At 40.2% G+C, this 14,399-nt stretch overlaps 1 protein-coding gene across 1 annotated transcript; it reads right to left on the reverse strand.

Annotated features, from left to right (window-relative positions):
• Window positions 1–757: 757 nt before the first annotated feature.
• Window positions 758–13,052, reverse strand: LOC308121102 (lysophosphatidylserine lipase ABHD12). Its single transcript, XM_080482179.1, has 13 exons — window positions 12,767–13,052; window positions 5,715–5,830; window positions 5,515–5,620; window positions 5,274–5,393; window positions 5,104–5,134; window positions 4,960–5,005; window positions 4,507–4,636; window positions 3,315–3,352; window positions 3,144–3,223; window positions 2,957–3,039; window positions 2,772–2,850; window positions 2,018–2,139; window positions 758–1,904 (listed from the first exon to the last, which is right to left on the reverse strand). The coding sequence occupies exons 1-13, from the start codon at window positions 12,856–12,858 to the stop codon at window positions 1,877–1,879; spliced, it is 1,071 nt and encodes a 356-aa protein (XP_080338305.1). The 5' UTR covers window positions 12,859–13,052; the 3' UTR covers window positions 758–1,876.
• Between the last annotated feature and the right edge of the window lie 1,347 nt (window positions 13,053–14,399).

The raw sequence follows: 14,399 nt of genomic DNA on the forward strand, positions 1-14,399 counted from the left end.
CTGCTTAGGCTGGTTTAATCTCGAAAATCATGTTACTGTCTAGATAGAGCTGCTCAGGCTGGTTTAATCTAGAAAATCATGTTACTGTCTAGATAGAGCTGCTCAGGCTGGTTTAATCTCGAAAATCATGTTACTGTCTAGATAGAGCTGCTCAGGCTGGTTTAATTTAATAACAGTTGGAAAGTATTTGGATCAGTGTGATAACTGCAAATAATATATGTAGCACCAACAAGGGTATTGTATGTTGCACCCCCCCCTCTCGCTCCCCATCAATCTTCTCTCTTTGCTCTCTCTTTGAGCATCCCCCCCCCGGTCGTGTACGGCAGCCATGCCAACTTCTAATAAAGGCAGCAACAGGAGGAGACTCCAGGTCTCTTCTTGTTGCGAGAGCAAAAACTGTTCTGACACCAGAAGGTTCTCAATCACATAATATTGTTGGCCCAAGCTGCCGAACAGGACAAGGGGGGAAAAAACAGCTTTTGTCTTCTGTTGACTTAAGTAAGACATACTGACGATTACTCAATTTATCCATTTAACAAAGAAGAGTCAAGGTAGAGTGTCAAAAACCAAACATACAAGGCCCAGACTCTTGAGATAAAGCTCAAAACAAGACTCAATAGCGGCGACAAAGGAACACTGTTCAGTATTTACAAAGACCTGGCCAATTCTTCATGGGCACCACTCACATACTCAGCTCTGCTCTTCATCCCATAAATGCATGTTCATCACAAAAACAATCATTACATAATCATTACCTCCAGTGTTGTAGGATTTTATACTAAGCAGAAACTATATGGTAACATTACTGTGAAATACTAACGTACATGTATCTTTGGTTATTAGATCTAAAACACATTCATTATAATGAAAGGACACATTTCACAATTTCACTTGAAAAAAGATGGCGTGAGTTCATCCATGGGCCTTCACACATCTTAGACCAATGAGTGTAGTCTTTTTTTTAGGTGCTGCAGCAAGAGTCCTGACAGGAACCAGCAGGAGACATCACATCACTCCAATATTAGCTTATCTTCATTGGTTTCCTGTTAAATCAAGCAAATAATTTCAAATCCTTCTCCATCATATCTTAAAGAGCCATTAGTCTCGTGTCACTCCAGAAGATTTAAGTTAAGATTTCTGGAGGAACTACACCGAGGTTCTTCGCTTTCTCACTCACCAGGTTTCACTATTACATTTCACTAACCTTTGTCTTTCTCCTGTAGTTCCTGCTCTCTCCCTCTCTCTTTCTCGCTGCAGGATGTCTGACAGTAGAAGTGGAAGATCGTACTCTGATCCTCAGTCCCCATCCAAACCTGACCCAGGGTTTGAATCCCTTTCCACCGTCTCCTCTACCTGCTCATGTGGAAATTGTTGGTTTTTTCTCCATAGAAGTGACTTGAAATGACTGTGTTGTGTTTGGTGCTACACAAATGAAATTGAATAGTTACAAATACACAGCTATGCTGATTTATTGTGATGAAAGTTACAAAACAACAGGAGTTGTTTATTCGGCATTCCTCTTATAATGTCACATCGGCCGCAAGCCTGGGAACAGAGGAACAGGCTGATTGATCAGTATTAAACAGCAAATGAGCAACGCCCTAGAGGACGCCCTCTGTGATATTGTCGTATCATAATTACATTTCCTGTCTTGATTAACAATGATAAAATCATCAGTTGAAAATTTGAAACAATTGTGACAGGTTAAAACAGACATTTATCATCTCTGAAAAGTGGTCTTGAAATGCAAAAGAAAACACATTAAGTACATTCAAATTCCAAAATTGTAGATTCATTTAAGGAAATCGCATGTTTCATTCAATCAAATGAAATCGGTGCTTTCAGTCTGAATGATGACGAGGTCGTTCTGCTTCATTCATCCTTCCAGCGACTGCACAAACTTCCTGTAGAGGAGACGTGCACAATATCGCTATGAAACACATCCTTCAGCAAACACAGGCTTATCTGGCTGGCATGGAATACTATCTAGTGTATTATTACTGAAATCTTCTCTCACTTTATGATGTCGGGCAGATGGGGGTCTCTGTATAAGCCGTTGTGTAGATATCCCAGAGAGCCGTCAAATGTCACCATCTTCACTCGCTCTGCATCCTGAGCACTTGCTGCTACTTCATACAACTGGGAGAGAAATGCAAAGAAACTTTATTAATCCCTGAAAAGAAAATGCTCCAAAAGGAAGTGCTTAGTTATTGAAGTAAGTTAGGAACAGTGAGATTTATTGTAGGTGAGGACCAGCCGCCATCATAGTAACACAGGGTCTGTTTCTATTCCTTTTTTTTTATTAAAGTGAACTGTGCACAAACAAGGAACCACAGAAAAGATAAAGTGTACTGTAATAACGGTCTTATTTTAGGTCATAGATTCAGAACCCTGAGTATTTATTAACCACACACTCCCTGTCCAGTACAAACCTGTGTCACTTGAGAGGATCACATCAAAGATAACAAATGCAATTGAAACCCCCCCCCCCCCCCCCCCCCCAGTAACTTTATCTTTGAAAACACTGCAGTTGTTTTGCCGACACTTAACTGGTGAGTTTAATAGTGGAACAAAAAAAAAAAAAGAAGAAAATTACAAAAGGACTTTTTAATAGGAGTGGCAGACATAAAGTGATCCAGATTTCAAATGAACTGTTTTTCAGTGGAATAAAATCCCATTATAACACGCACGCACGCACGCACTACAGATATTCACACAACCGGATTCCAAGCTGTCACAATTGAATGAGATAATTTTCGCTATAACAATACCTGCTGGACAAATGAAAGAGGAGCCAAGTGATCGTCTTCTGAATGAAGGAAAAGTATCGGGCTTCTAATTTTTTTCAAACTGGAAAACAATGAAACACAATGTCATCACACATAACTTGTCAGATTAACAAGTCAGTGTTTGATAGGATGCTTTTGGTAATATTTGACAGTTGCTACTAACTTACTTTTCTTCTGTAGGAAAAACAACCTTATTTTCTGCCCATGGCTCCTGGAAAAGGTATCCGATGCCTGGATATTTCCAGTAAAACTAAAGGAAAAGAGATCAACTGGTTTCATTCAGGTGTGATGGGAGTAGGAGCAGGCACATAAACTAGAGACATAAGTCAAAATAAATAGGTTTGATGGGTTTACCCAAAGGAAAGGGTGAACTGGAATGTTCTGTCGAGCGGTGTTGAAAGCCCCCTCCAGGATGACGCCATCCAAAACCACACCTACAGAGAAAAGTTACCCGTTTATGTTCTGACATGCTGAATCACAAAGTTATCGTAATGCTTGCCTAATATCACTGGAATGAGAACCAACCTTGCTTCACCAGTTTGACTGCAGCATTCGTGGACACTCTGACAGGAGATACAAAGCAACGTCTCAGGTTTGTCTGGTTCCTTTCACATGTTCTAATATGAGACAGGTTTTTTTTGTAGCTCCAGGCCAATTTCAAACATTTCTGACCTAGATGCACTGCATATTCACGTCAGTCATAACTATATGATCGCCTGCCTTTTTCATTGCTTCCCATTTAGAATAAATTGTATTCTGAAAGCTTTCCATCAGAAGCAGTAGAAACTTCTACAGCAGGTTTGAGCTCTGCGAGTCTCGACTGTCCATGATCTTGTCACTGGGTCATCATGTTTTTTCCTCGGACAACTTCTGATAGACACTGACCGCTGCAGACAGTAACACCCTAAAGAGTGGCAGTTTTGGAGATGCTTTGATCCAGTCATCTAGACTCACTGAAGTCCTCAAGCTTGTCCGTTTTTCTTCCTGTCACACATTAACTTTGAGGACAACAAGTTCACCTGCTGCCTGTTGTATACCAGCCATGACAGGTGCCATGATAATCAGTGTTATGTATCTCCTTACATAATGTAATGTGTGTGTTTAACTAAAAACAGATTCCTTGGTTGACAATCTTCAACTTGCTTGACAGCAAGTTTGTATTAAAAACATGCTGCTTAGAATTGCATTTTGCAAAAATCCTGTTGTGTTGCAGTAATGCAGTGGTGCGCATCAGCGAGAAAGTCCCGGCTCTGCTTCAGGGACTTTTTGTTTGTGTGGAGGTGCATGTTCTCCCCGGGCGTGCATAGTTGTTGTTTTTTTTTCTCCAGGTACTCTGGTTTCCACAAACAGTCCTAAAACAGCAGGTTAATTGGGAACTATACATTGTGTTTGCTCTGTGATCGACTGCTGTCCAGGATGTACCCTGCACTTGCGCAGTTATTTGTGATTGACTGCAGCGCCTTGGGACCCTGCACAGGACTAAACGGTATAGAGAAGATGGATGCATTGATGGATGCCTCTCGCCCGCTCATGACCCCCGAGTTCAAAAATGTGGCATAGTAGATGAATTTATAGAGAAATCTTTCTGCAGCATATGTAAAAAACTGTCATGGAAGTGGTTGTGTTGCAGAGTACAACTTCAATGTTGAGCATTTTTAACATTAATATCTAAAATAGCTGATGTAACAATAATCTGAGTCACGCTATCCTTACTGACCCTGTGCCAAGAGAGTGTCCCCAAGTGATGACGAGGCTGTTTCTGCTGTGTGCTTTGGCCCAGTTGTACAAGTAGAGGGCATCAGTAGTCAGGCCGTCTTCGGTCGGCTCTCCTGTGGAGTCTCCAAAACCTGCCCAGAGAGTTTCTCCCATCAGATCAGCGGCTGCGGCTCACTGTCAGCACCGCGGCTCACTGCCACAAGGTGGCAGCCACTCAGAGGGAAAGAAAACTGCACTTAAGGATGCTGACCTGAGGTTGAACTGTTGTCTTTTTGACTGCCTTACAACAAACAAGTGATCAAGCACAACTACATTAGTCTGCTGTGATCGGATGGCTGCCAGTGGCATGAAATCAATGTGAGGAGGTAGTCCATTATAATCAATATAGAGGCCAAGAAGCATAGAGAGGAAAATATGTTGAAAAGAGGAGTCATAAATCTTCATTTGCACCAACCTCTGTAGTCGGGCACCAGCACGTGGTAGCCGAGTTCACTCAATATCTGTTGACACATGATGCTTATTTGTCATAAGAACAGCGTGCAAGACTTTCATATCAGACCTAGAGAAGATTAATATGTTAGTGCTGGTCATAACTCACTTTAGCCACTCCCACTCGGTGAGGGGATGACCTGCAAGAAAGATTAACCAACACACACGTCAATAAATTGGTGTTGAGCCAAGAAGAAACAAATACATCTATCTGGAAGGAACTTTAACTTTTTGCAGAAGCAGGAGGCGCTGATAATACAAATGCATTATTTATCATACCTTGTGCCTGTGTTCCCATGAAGATATATGAAAACTGGACCTCCAGCTCTGAGAGAGTTTTGGTACCAAGCCAGGTCCTTCCCTTGTGCTTCTTCCCACTGGCTGGCAGGGACCGTGTGCCTTGGATTGGTTGAACAACAAACGGCTGGTTACTGCGTCGTTAATAAAAGTTTTGTCTTTCATTCAGAACCTTTTTCTCTCTTCACCTATGCTGTAAAATAAAACAATGGCTTACACTCACCACACACCGAGGGAAATCCCTTCCTCTGATGTTAAGTACATGTTGATAGTGTGATTAAGGGAGAACTCGGCAGGTCGGCTGAGGTCAGCAAAGAACGGCACCCTGACTGCAGCACAAGAAAGAGAAGAGGAAACGGTGGGCCTTTTTAATGTCCGCCTGATTTACAGATCCTCCAAAGAAAAGACTGAATGTTCACTTACGTCTGTGAGTGTAAACAAGGTGTTGGATTAACTCTGGCAAAACTCTCACAGAGAAAGGAAGCACAATAAAGATAATAAGGAGGGCAAATAAGCCCCTTTTCAGCCACCGGAATGACCTGGAAAAAAGCAAAGAGAGAAGTAAAAAAATAATGACCACTGGCTAACTGACCTTTATTTCACATTCTGTATGTCAATAAAGGGAACAGACTTATGACTGTGGACATTTAAAAACCCTCCTGGTCTCAGAGCAACTCTGCTATAAATTAGATTATAACTTTTTCCGTTATTGTAGACTGATAACCCGTGACAGATTAAACATTTATCACTTACATAGCACATGGAAGCAATTCCTTCACAAGTCAGTATTTATTAAAGCTAAACCAAGACACTCGCATTCAGAAAGTCATCAAAAGCGAAGCAAAAAAAGAACGCTGATCAAACTGCAACAAGCAGAAAATAAATGTTAAATGAAAGGGATTCATTGATCAAGCAGACTGGAGTCACACAGTGACTCGACTGGGTGCTGCAACCGTTCCCAGATGAGTACGACTGAACACTTGCAGATGGCAAGGGCAAAAGGGCAACGTCATTGGACTGTGGAAGGAAACCAGAGTAATTAGGGGGAGAACATTTATACGCAACACAGAGGGGGGCCTCGAATCACCACTTGTCAATACATGAGACAGATAGCAAAACCTGCAGCTCCACAGCAATGTCTCTTGCAGAAATCCTTAAAGTGCAATTGAAACTCCAAAAGCACAGCGCACGTACTCCATGTGCATACAAATATCAGCTTTGGTACATAGTGAGGAGACAGAATCCAGAGGGAGCTCATAGAGGATGAACTGGCTCCATAGAAGATTAGAAAGCCAACAAGTACAACAATCCTTCATAACATGCTAAGTAGTCCGCTGTAGTCCCAAATAATCCACCGTCAGGAAATCCGTGTACATCTTTCAGAACGGTTGATTCAGCCGTATGTGGTGGCTCTTTACAGTTGTATTTATAGACTTAAACTTACAGGCACGTCTTCAATATTGCACAAGTAAACACTCAGTGTAGTGCACAGACATGCACCAAAAGGTTATATGTTTATTCACCCACTTGTTTAATCTCAAGTACATTTATTAACATTAAAACAAAAAACACTTCCATCCCACCGTTCCTACTCAGTCCCTTTACATCCAACTTCCACTACATTGCAGGAGTGTGATGACTCAGCAGATGTGAGTAGCATCGAGTGAGTGGAGATAGAGAAGGGGGTGTGGGGCAGTGTGAAGGACTTTGCTCAGTGCTGTAAAAAGAATCATTTGCCACAGTGTGGAGGCGACGCCAGAAAGGAAAAATCCCCCAAAATCTCCCTTCAGAGAAGCACTGAAGGGTCTCCGAGCCCGGTGCTTCAGATGTACAAGGGAAACGTACAGCGTGTTCAGACATACTGGCATGGAGTGAGCTGCTCCATACACGACGCACCAGTGTGTGGCTGCAGCTTGAATGTGGGAGAAAAGAACTGCACGATATAATCAAGCCGGCCGGCTGTCGTTGCAGTCTGTCTCAACTCCCTGAAGTCAAAGGCAGAAAAGAGGATGCTATTCAGACTATTGCCAATTAATGAACAATACATCGCCGCCCCGTCCATTAACACTCCAATCAGCCAGAAGAGCACTTTTACTGCAACACTGATCTCCCTGTGCTGCTCGGGGGAAACTTCTTGCAGGTTATTTATTCCACAAGCTGTCAGACTGTCGAGAGTTCACTCCTTCGCTCGACTATTCACTTTCAAACGTTGTCTGGAAACATCCAAAATCTCATCCCAGATTTTCATTGCGAGTGTCGTAACGAATCCAACATTGTACAGAGGAGGCGTCTGCTGCCTGTGCTCAGCCACTTTAACGACATCACGTTACAGTGACAACAAAATCACAAAGTGGAAGCAGCTTTTTCCATGGATGGATGGATGGATGGATGGATGGATAGATGGATGGAGTGAGTTTATTTTTTTTGTTACAAAGCAAGAATTCCTGAATTTGATCAGGTTTGCATGTTCTCTCTGTGCATGCATGTGTTTCCTCAGGATACTCCGGTTTCCTCGGCCCTCCCGAAGACAAGCACGTTACAGTAATCAGTGACTCTGAATTAGCTGTACTTAACACGAGTGAAAAACTTGCATTGCAAGGCATATCTGAAACGTCTTGTCATTTTGACTGACAGCTTTGAGGAAATTCAGTCAGAGTGTTTCGGTACAGAGTAAGCCGAGAGAAATATGTTCAAAGTAAAAGAATGAAGACTGGATTCAATCACCAGATTCACTTTGGACATTTGGTTTAAAGTATTAAGGAAGTTCAGACTACAAAACAAGATAAAACTGTTGAATCTGATAGCATATGACAGCGATTTCAAACCAGGGACTCTAAAGCAAAAACTATGGGCTTAAAAAGGGCCAATATAGAATAGGCCATAGGAGTGACTGAATAAAGCGAAATCTAAAGTTTTCTGAAATTGGGAGGGATATTTGGTCGATTACCAAGATTTTCAAGTGTACTTACAAATCAGACACTGTTTTAACAAAGAAATGAGGCCGAAGTGCCGGTGAACCGAACAAAGGGACTCAAACCTTTTGTGTAGCACACAAGAACAAAACTGGAAAAATCATATTAGAATCATTCTAATTAAAGTGAACTGTTTATTTAAGCATAAAACTGCCACAGTGTTTTTTTAAAATACTTCATCAATCAATCCCAACATGCTTTTAAATGCTCACTTTCACCCATTCACACACAAATACCAATAATGACAGCTGTCACGGAAGGTGGGACCGCTGGGATCCATTTCCACATCTGGACAGAGTGAGATGGGTCGGCTGGACCTCCAACCTCTGGATTGGAAAATGACCCACTCTACCAACTGAGCCACAGCAATTTCCACTGCACGAACATTATCACACTGTAATGTAAAAACTCATTCTGCTTCTATATGGACCAATGCTGGGTGATACATTTAATTTTTACCATCAAGTCCATGATATAGCGTGTAAATATTCAGCTCGCTAATCTAATCTGTTAAAAGACAAAGAGCCTGCTAATTTTGTTTGTCACAGGTTACATTCGGTTTTCAGTCATACTGTCATACGTAGTTACACATTGACCTAAAAAGACAGCCTCCTAATTAGGACCCTTTGACCAACCTTGCAGAGGAAACCTTTGGAGTTTGGTACTCTAATCTGGGCTGTTTTTCCAGATTAGACATTAATAGATAATAGGTTTAAACCTGCGATTGAAAGCTGAGGAGAAGAAGACGGAAGAAAACTGCATCCGGGAAACTTACAACAAAACAAAACATTCATTATCAAGGATACGGATGAAATTTAAAAGCTTTTGGAACTTTTGTGACGACGACTCAGCGACTTCAATCAACGCAAATCAGGGGGAAAGTAAAGATACTGCCAGTTCCACAAGTGACCCAGTAATTCAATTCAATTCAATTCAATTTTATTTGTAAAGCGCTAAATCACATCAACAAACATCTCAAAGCGCTCTTACAATGATAGAGTACAACAGAACCCAACTAAACCCTTCCAAAGCAAGCAGATGTAACAAGCAACAGTGGCCAGGAAAAACTCCCTCGCATGGAGAGAAGTTCATAAGAACTCCCTCTTCAGGAAGAAACCGTGGGGCGGACCCTAGACTCTGGAAGGGCGGCCATCCGCCTTGACCGGTTGGGGGGAGAAGTAACCGAATATTACACCCACTGGGGGGCTCGGCCAAAGGTTAGCATCCGTCCTGTGCCCTTGATACAAATGAAAGGGACATCTGTCCATTGGTTTTTAAATTGTGTGATAAAATAAATTCTGACACCAATAATGTTTGACAATCTTCACAATAGAGACCTTTTGAAGCTTATTTACAATAAATTTCACCAATGCAGACATTTGCATTTGTTGAGTTTTATTAAGACAACCGTACCAATGCTTGTATGATCCCATAAATGTACGAGCTGGAGGGTTTTCGTAGCTGAAAGAGGACAATGAGCGCAAAACAACTTTTAAAAAATAAAATAAATAAATATTAATTAAAAAAAATTATAAAATTTTTGTAGTATGGAAAAATGACAACTTCTCGAAATCGGTACAGCTTAACAGTGTGATGCCCTATGGCATAATGACAAGCATTGCCACGAGCAGAGGAATATCCAAATAAGTGTTTTGAATTATTGGACGAGGTTTCAAAATGCTGGAAAAAAAAACACAAGAAAAAAACAACCCCGAAACAGGCGGCTAAACTCACCACAGAACAACATAATTGCTAAAATGCTGCTGTTCAGCACAAGTTACTCTCTGATAATTACCCTCAGGTGTCATCAGTTCCCCCACATTTTCTGTCCATCACAGTTTGTGAATCCATCATTACTTTGTTGATACAGCCATTTGCTGCTTTCCAGGTTAGACAGCTCCAGGCACAATTCAATTTAAGGTCGAGGGGAGCTGGCAACGCTGGGTAAAGGCCAGATACACCATGAGCAGGTCGGAGAGACGGAGAGGCACAAAGCGCCACACAATTTAGAGTCCCCAGCGGACCTCGCAGGCTGCTTTTTGGATTTTTAGTATGAGTACCTGCAGGAAATCCATGTACAAAGAGGCATGCGAGCTGCACAAAGAAAACCAGGCAGGGTGTGTTTGCGATCAGGCAAGAAGATAAACACATCACTGTGCCGCCTGCAGTTCACTAGGTAAGTATAAATATTAGGGATGCACGATACCTAGGCGAGGTTGTGCGGAGATGGTTTGCGGCAAAACCTCGCCTTTACATATCGTTTGTGTCTGGCGTACGAATAATGCTTTTTGGCATTTAATAAGTACTTGTATCGGTATTCGTTATCTGCAAATAGCTAAAGGTTAGTACTCGTACTTGCACTCAACCTTTAAAAAAGTGGTATTGGTGCATTACTAATGAATATCTCTGGCCTTCATGAGTTTGCCAGAAAGGTGAAGGAGCCAATACAAGTAACATTCATTACATTACCTAGAACAGAAGAGAGTGGCTTAGTATTCAACTCATGAGATGGTTATAGCTGCATGGCTTGCAACTTACTGATGTACATATACTGAAGTTATTGAAGGCTTTGGGTGAGTCCAAATCATGAGTTCTGATGCAGCAAGCCAATACAAAATCAACCCTGAACCAACTGACCGTGCAGAGTCCCATTAGTGAATCAGGTCGACTGGGAATCAATTCCCACCATTTCAATATATTATTGTCGAATCGATGTTGTAAATGATCCCACTTTCAAAGGCGATCGTCTATACTGCCTGCACAAAACAAAACTTTAAAGCTTATCTTAATTATGTCAAATCAGATGTATAGTTTGACCTCATTTCAATCAGAGGCCACTTTTGTTGGCAAATAAATTGGTTTTGAACTAAAAAGTAGCTTAAAGTAAATACAATAATGTTTTATTATTCAAATGGTTATTTATAGTTTCTTTTTTGTTTTGTTTATAGAAGAAATGTATTTTCAGCTTAAATCTGCAAACGAGATTCAAGTGTAACAACTGTTGGGTCAAAGTAAACATTAGATGTGAAGTTAAAGTGACCCCGACCTAAAAGACTGATTTTGTCTTCAATCATCAAAGCGCAATGTGCTTTCAAATGTAGAATCAAGGTAGTAACTGCCAATAAAGACAGACGGCTGGCTGGTGGGAATGACTCATGCTGGAGACCCCTGTCGCTACAAATCATAGTGCAGTTACTTTACTGGCTATTATTCTCAAAATGTAACTCGTTTCTTTAAAACCATTCCTTTTTCCTCAGTGTGTTCTTGTGCACACAGCTGTACCATATAGTGTTGCTGTGACACATTAGAGTTGTCAGCGACGTGTGAGTCAGTCTGCTGACTGATTCACTCATTAAATCCTGCTGAAGTTATATCACTTAGTTGGAAGTCAAATCATGGTGCCCGCATGACATTGAATATGTTTGAGTTAATAAGCCGTTAAAGCCATTATGATCAGATATTTCTAAATGCAAGGGCTCCACTGCACATACTACTAAGAGGATCTTCAGCAGTCGTGATCTTCACAAAATGTTAGAAGACCATTACTGGAATTAACTGAACTTAAGGAGGATAAACAAACTGCAATGAGCAGCAACTTATCGTCTCATTAATTGCAGATAGTGCAAACACTATGGATATGCTCACGCATACTGATATAACGTTAACTCTCATCCCTGAGTGAAGCCTTCCTTGTTTTCTTTGAATCATTAAAGTCCACTTTGTATGGTGACAAATGAACCAGTTGTCATTGCATGTCTTACCACACATGCATTGTGTTCTGTGGTGGCTCCATGAAGCTTTCACTAAGTTATACCGAAATAAACATTTGTTCTAATTTCCATCGTATATATGAACACTATGTCTTTTTAAAAAGGACTTTTAACTGGCTTTAAAAAAAAAAAAAAAAAAAAAAGGCACAACGAAAATGACTAAAATGGGGAAAATTTGCTAAAACCACAAGAAATTAGGGGAAAGAAACTGGTTTGAAAAAAACAAACAACTCAAATGAGAAGGATTTCTAAAAAAAAATATTAACAGCAGTTGAAACCTCTGAAAAACAGCTGAAAATGTAATGAAATGTTTACCATCCTAAATTGTAATTGAAACTTCATAAATGCAACATAAGACAGTTTATATCAAAACTCTATATGAAACGTTATAAGCTGCTTTAGCCGCATGTGAAAGTTTAAATGTGTTTTGCGGCTCCAGGTAAATTTTATTTGGTTTAAAGTGACCAATTTGGCTCTTTTAGTCATAAAGGTTGGTGTAATAATCTGTCATAGGCTCGTCAACACTTCTCATTGGCTGCTGCAGCACTATTGTGCAACTTTCAATGGTGCATTCACGGACACTGAAAAACCTGCAGGAAATTATAGCAGAGGTGAATTTGATTACACAGAACTTTAAGCATAATTGTTAAAACTTTTTGCTCCGAACCAGTGTCTGATGACATGCAGAAAAAGGAGTGAGTAAAATCTGAATGACTGGGTGGAATTTACTCACTGCCGTGTTTCCATCGTCTGTCTCTGGACTTTCCTCTGGGCATTGTTGGTGGGGGGTGGCTGACCCTGCTTGGCGGTTCTCCTCTTCATCATATAAATATACAATTTGACTGATTCTGTCTCTCTGTGTTCACACACACTGCCACACAAGGCTTTTTACCAGCTATTCAAAAGTGGGTGTAAACACAGACGGTGAATGCTATTAAGGCAGAACCACCAACTCCATGTTAAACACAGCCTGCCAAAGTCCACAAACTCCAGTTTCCTCCTTAAATACTACCCACTACACAATACTCTAGATTAGTCATCGAGCACAGCTTTTCCTCAAGTGAACTGGAATGTGGGATTTATTCTTCACTGGAAGAAAATGTGTTGTGTTCAACTTCAACTGTTGAAATGAATTGCAAGCAAAGGTTTATCTTGCTAAAAACTGTTTTATTCAGACAAGCCTTTGACCTGTGGTTGCTCAATTTAACTTTTTTTTGTATAGGCTATGCATGCTTTTCATATTTGTGTATTTTTACCGATCTTATCTCTGTTTTTATTTATTTGTTCTGTTTTTGGTGCTGTAAAGCGCCTTGTGACACATGTCTGTGAAAGGTGATATAATCTATTCTATTCGGTTCGAATTACTAATAAGAAATCTCTACAAATCAAGCACATTTCTCAGGCAAGCAGTAAAGTATATAAAAACTAAACATTTTATAGATGAAATTGTGTGTATTCCTACCTATGCTGCTGACTAGTATCCCCTCCATATTGTGTTTTCACCAAAATCCCACCCGGTTTGACTGTAGTTTTATTTTTCTTTTTAACAGTGTTATTTTTTTTTTTGCTCAGACACTTTACCAAATAGTTAACAAGTCACACTATTTCTGAATTTCCCACATGTTTTGATGTGCATTTTGTGTACGTGCTCTCAGTTTCACTAAAATTCCATCTGCTTTTAATGGCAAATTGTTCTCGGTTTTTTGCAATTGTTTCAGAAAGTTTTCCGAATCTTAAATAAAAGTCATAATACACTATTTCTGAATTTTCCACATGTTTTGATGTGCTTTTTATGCATGTGCTTCCAAAAGTGTAGGAATAGTTATCCAACAAAGGAAAAAAAAAACATTTAAATGGAAGCCCAGGGTAGCAATCTTTGTGCCTTGGCTGTTAAAGAGACAGGCACACAGAATTAAACTATAGTAATTAGTTGTGTGTACAAAAATGGATATAAATAAAAAGTCATAGGGTACAAATCAAAAGATCAAACGGTTTGATGTTAATTCAAATAGTGGGCTGAGGACAGGACATGATGTTACACGTAAAATATACAGTATAGTGTATATATAACTAAGCACGAGCAAAAATCAATACATATAGTGCTTTCAAAAGTCTTCATAGCCTTTGACTTTTCTACATATTGTCACATTGGAACCACAAATGTAAATGAATATTTTACGATGGACTAACACGACGTGCTGCATAATTGCGAAGTGGAAGGTAAATGATGAATGTTTTTATTTTTTTCATAAATTAAAAACTAAAAAATGTACAGAGTGAATGGAGTGATTAAGATCAAAGCATATTCATGTGTTTGAATGGCCCAAAGTCCAGAACTTAATCCAACTGATAATCTCTGGCATGAC

The sequence above is a fragment of the Lipophrys pholis genome (genome assembly GCF_963383615.2).
Source record: "Lipophrys pholis genome assembly, chromosome: 15".
NCBI classification, from domain to species: domain Eukaryota; kingdom Metazoa; phylum Chordata; class Actinopteri; order Blenniiformes; family Blenniidae; genus Lipophrys; species Lipophrys pholis.

Bases quoted from the DNA above. Each gene is read 5' to 3' on its own strand.
- LOC308121102 (XM_080482179.1), bottom strand. From the start codon at position 12,858: ATGATGAAGAGGAGAACCGCCAAGCAGGGTCAGCCACCCCCCACCAAC. The intron at 3,224-3,314 runs GTTGGTTCTCAT...TTTTCTCTGTAG, and splicing joins AGTCAAACTGGTGAAGCAAG to GTGTGGTTTTGGATGGCGTC. The intron at 1,905-2,017 runs GTGAGAGAAGAT...TCTCCTCTACAG, and splicing joins CATCTGCCCGACATCATAAA to GAAGTTTGTGCAGTCGCTGG.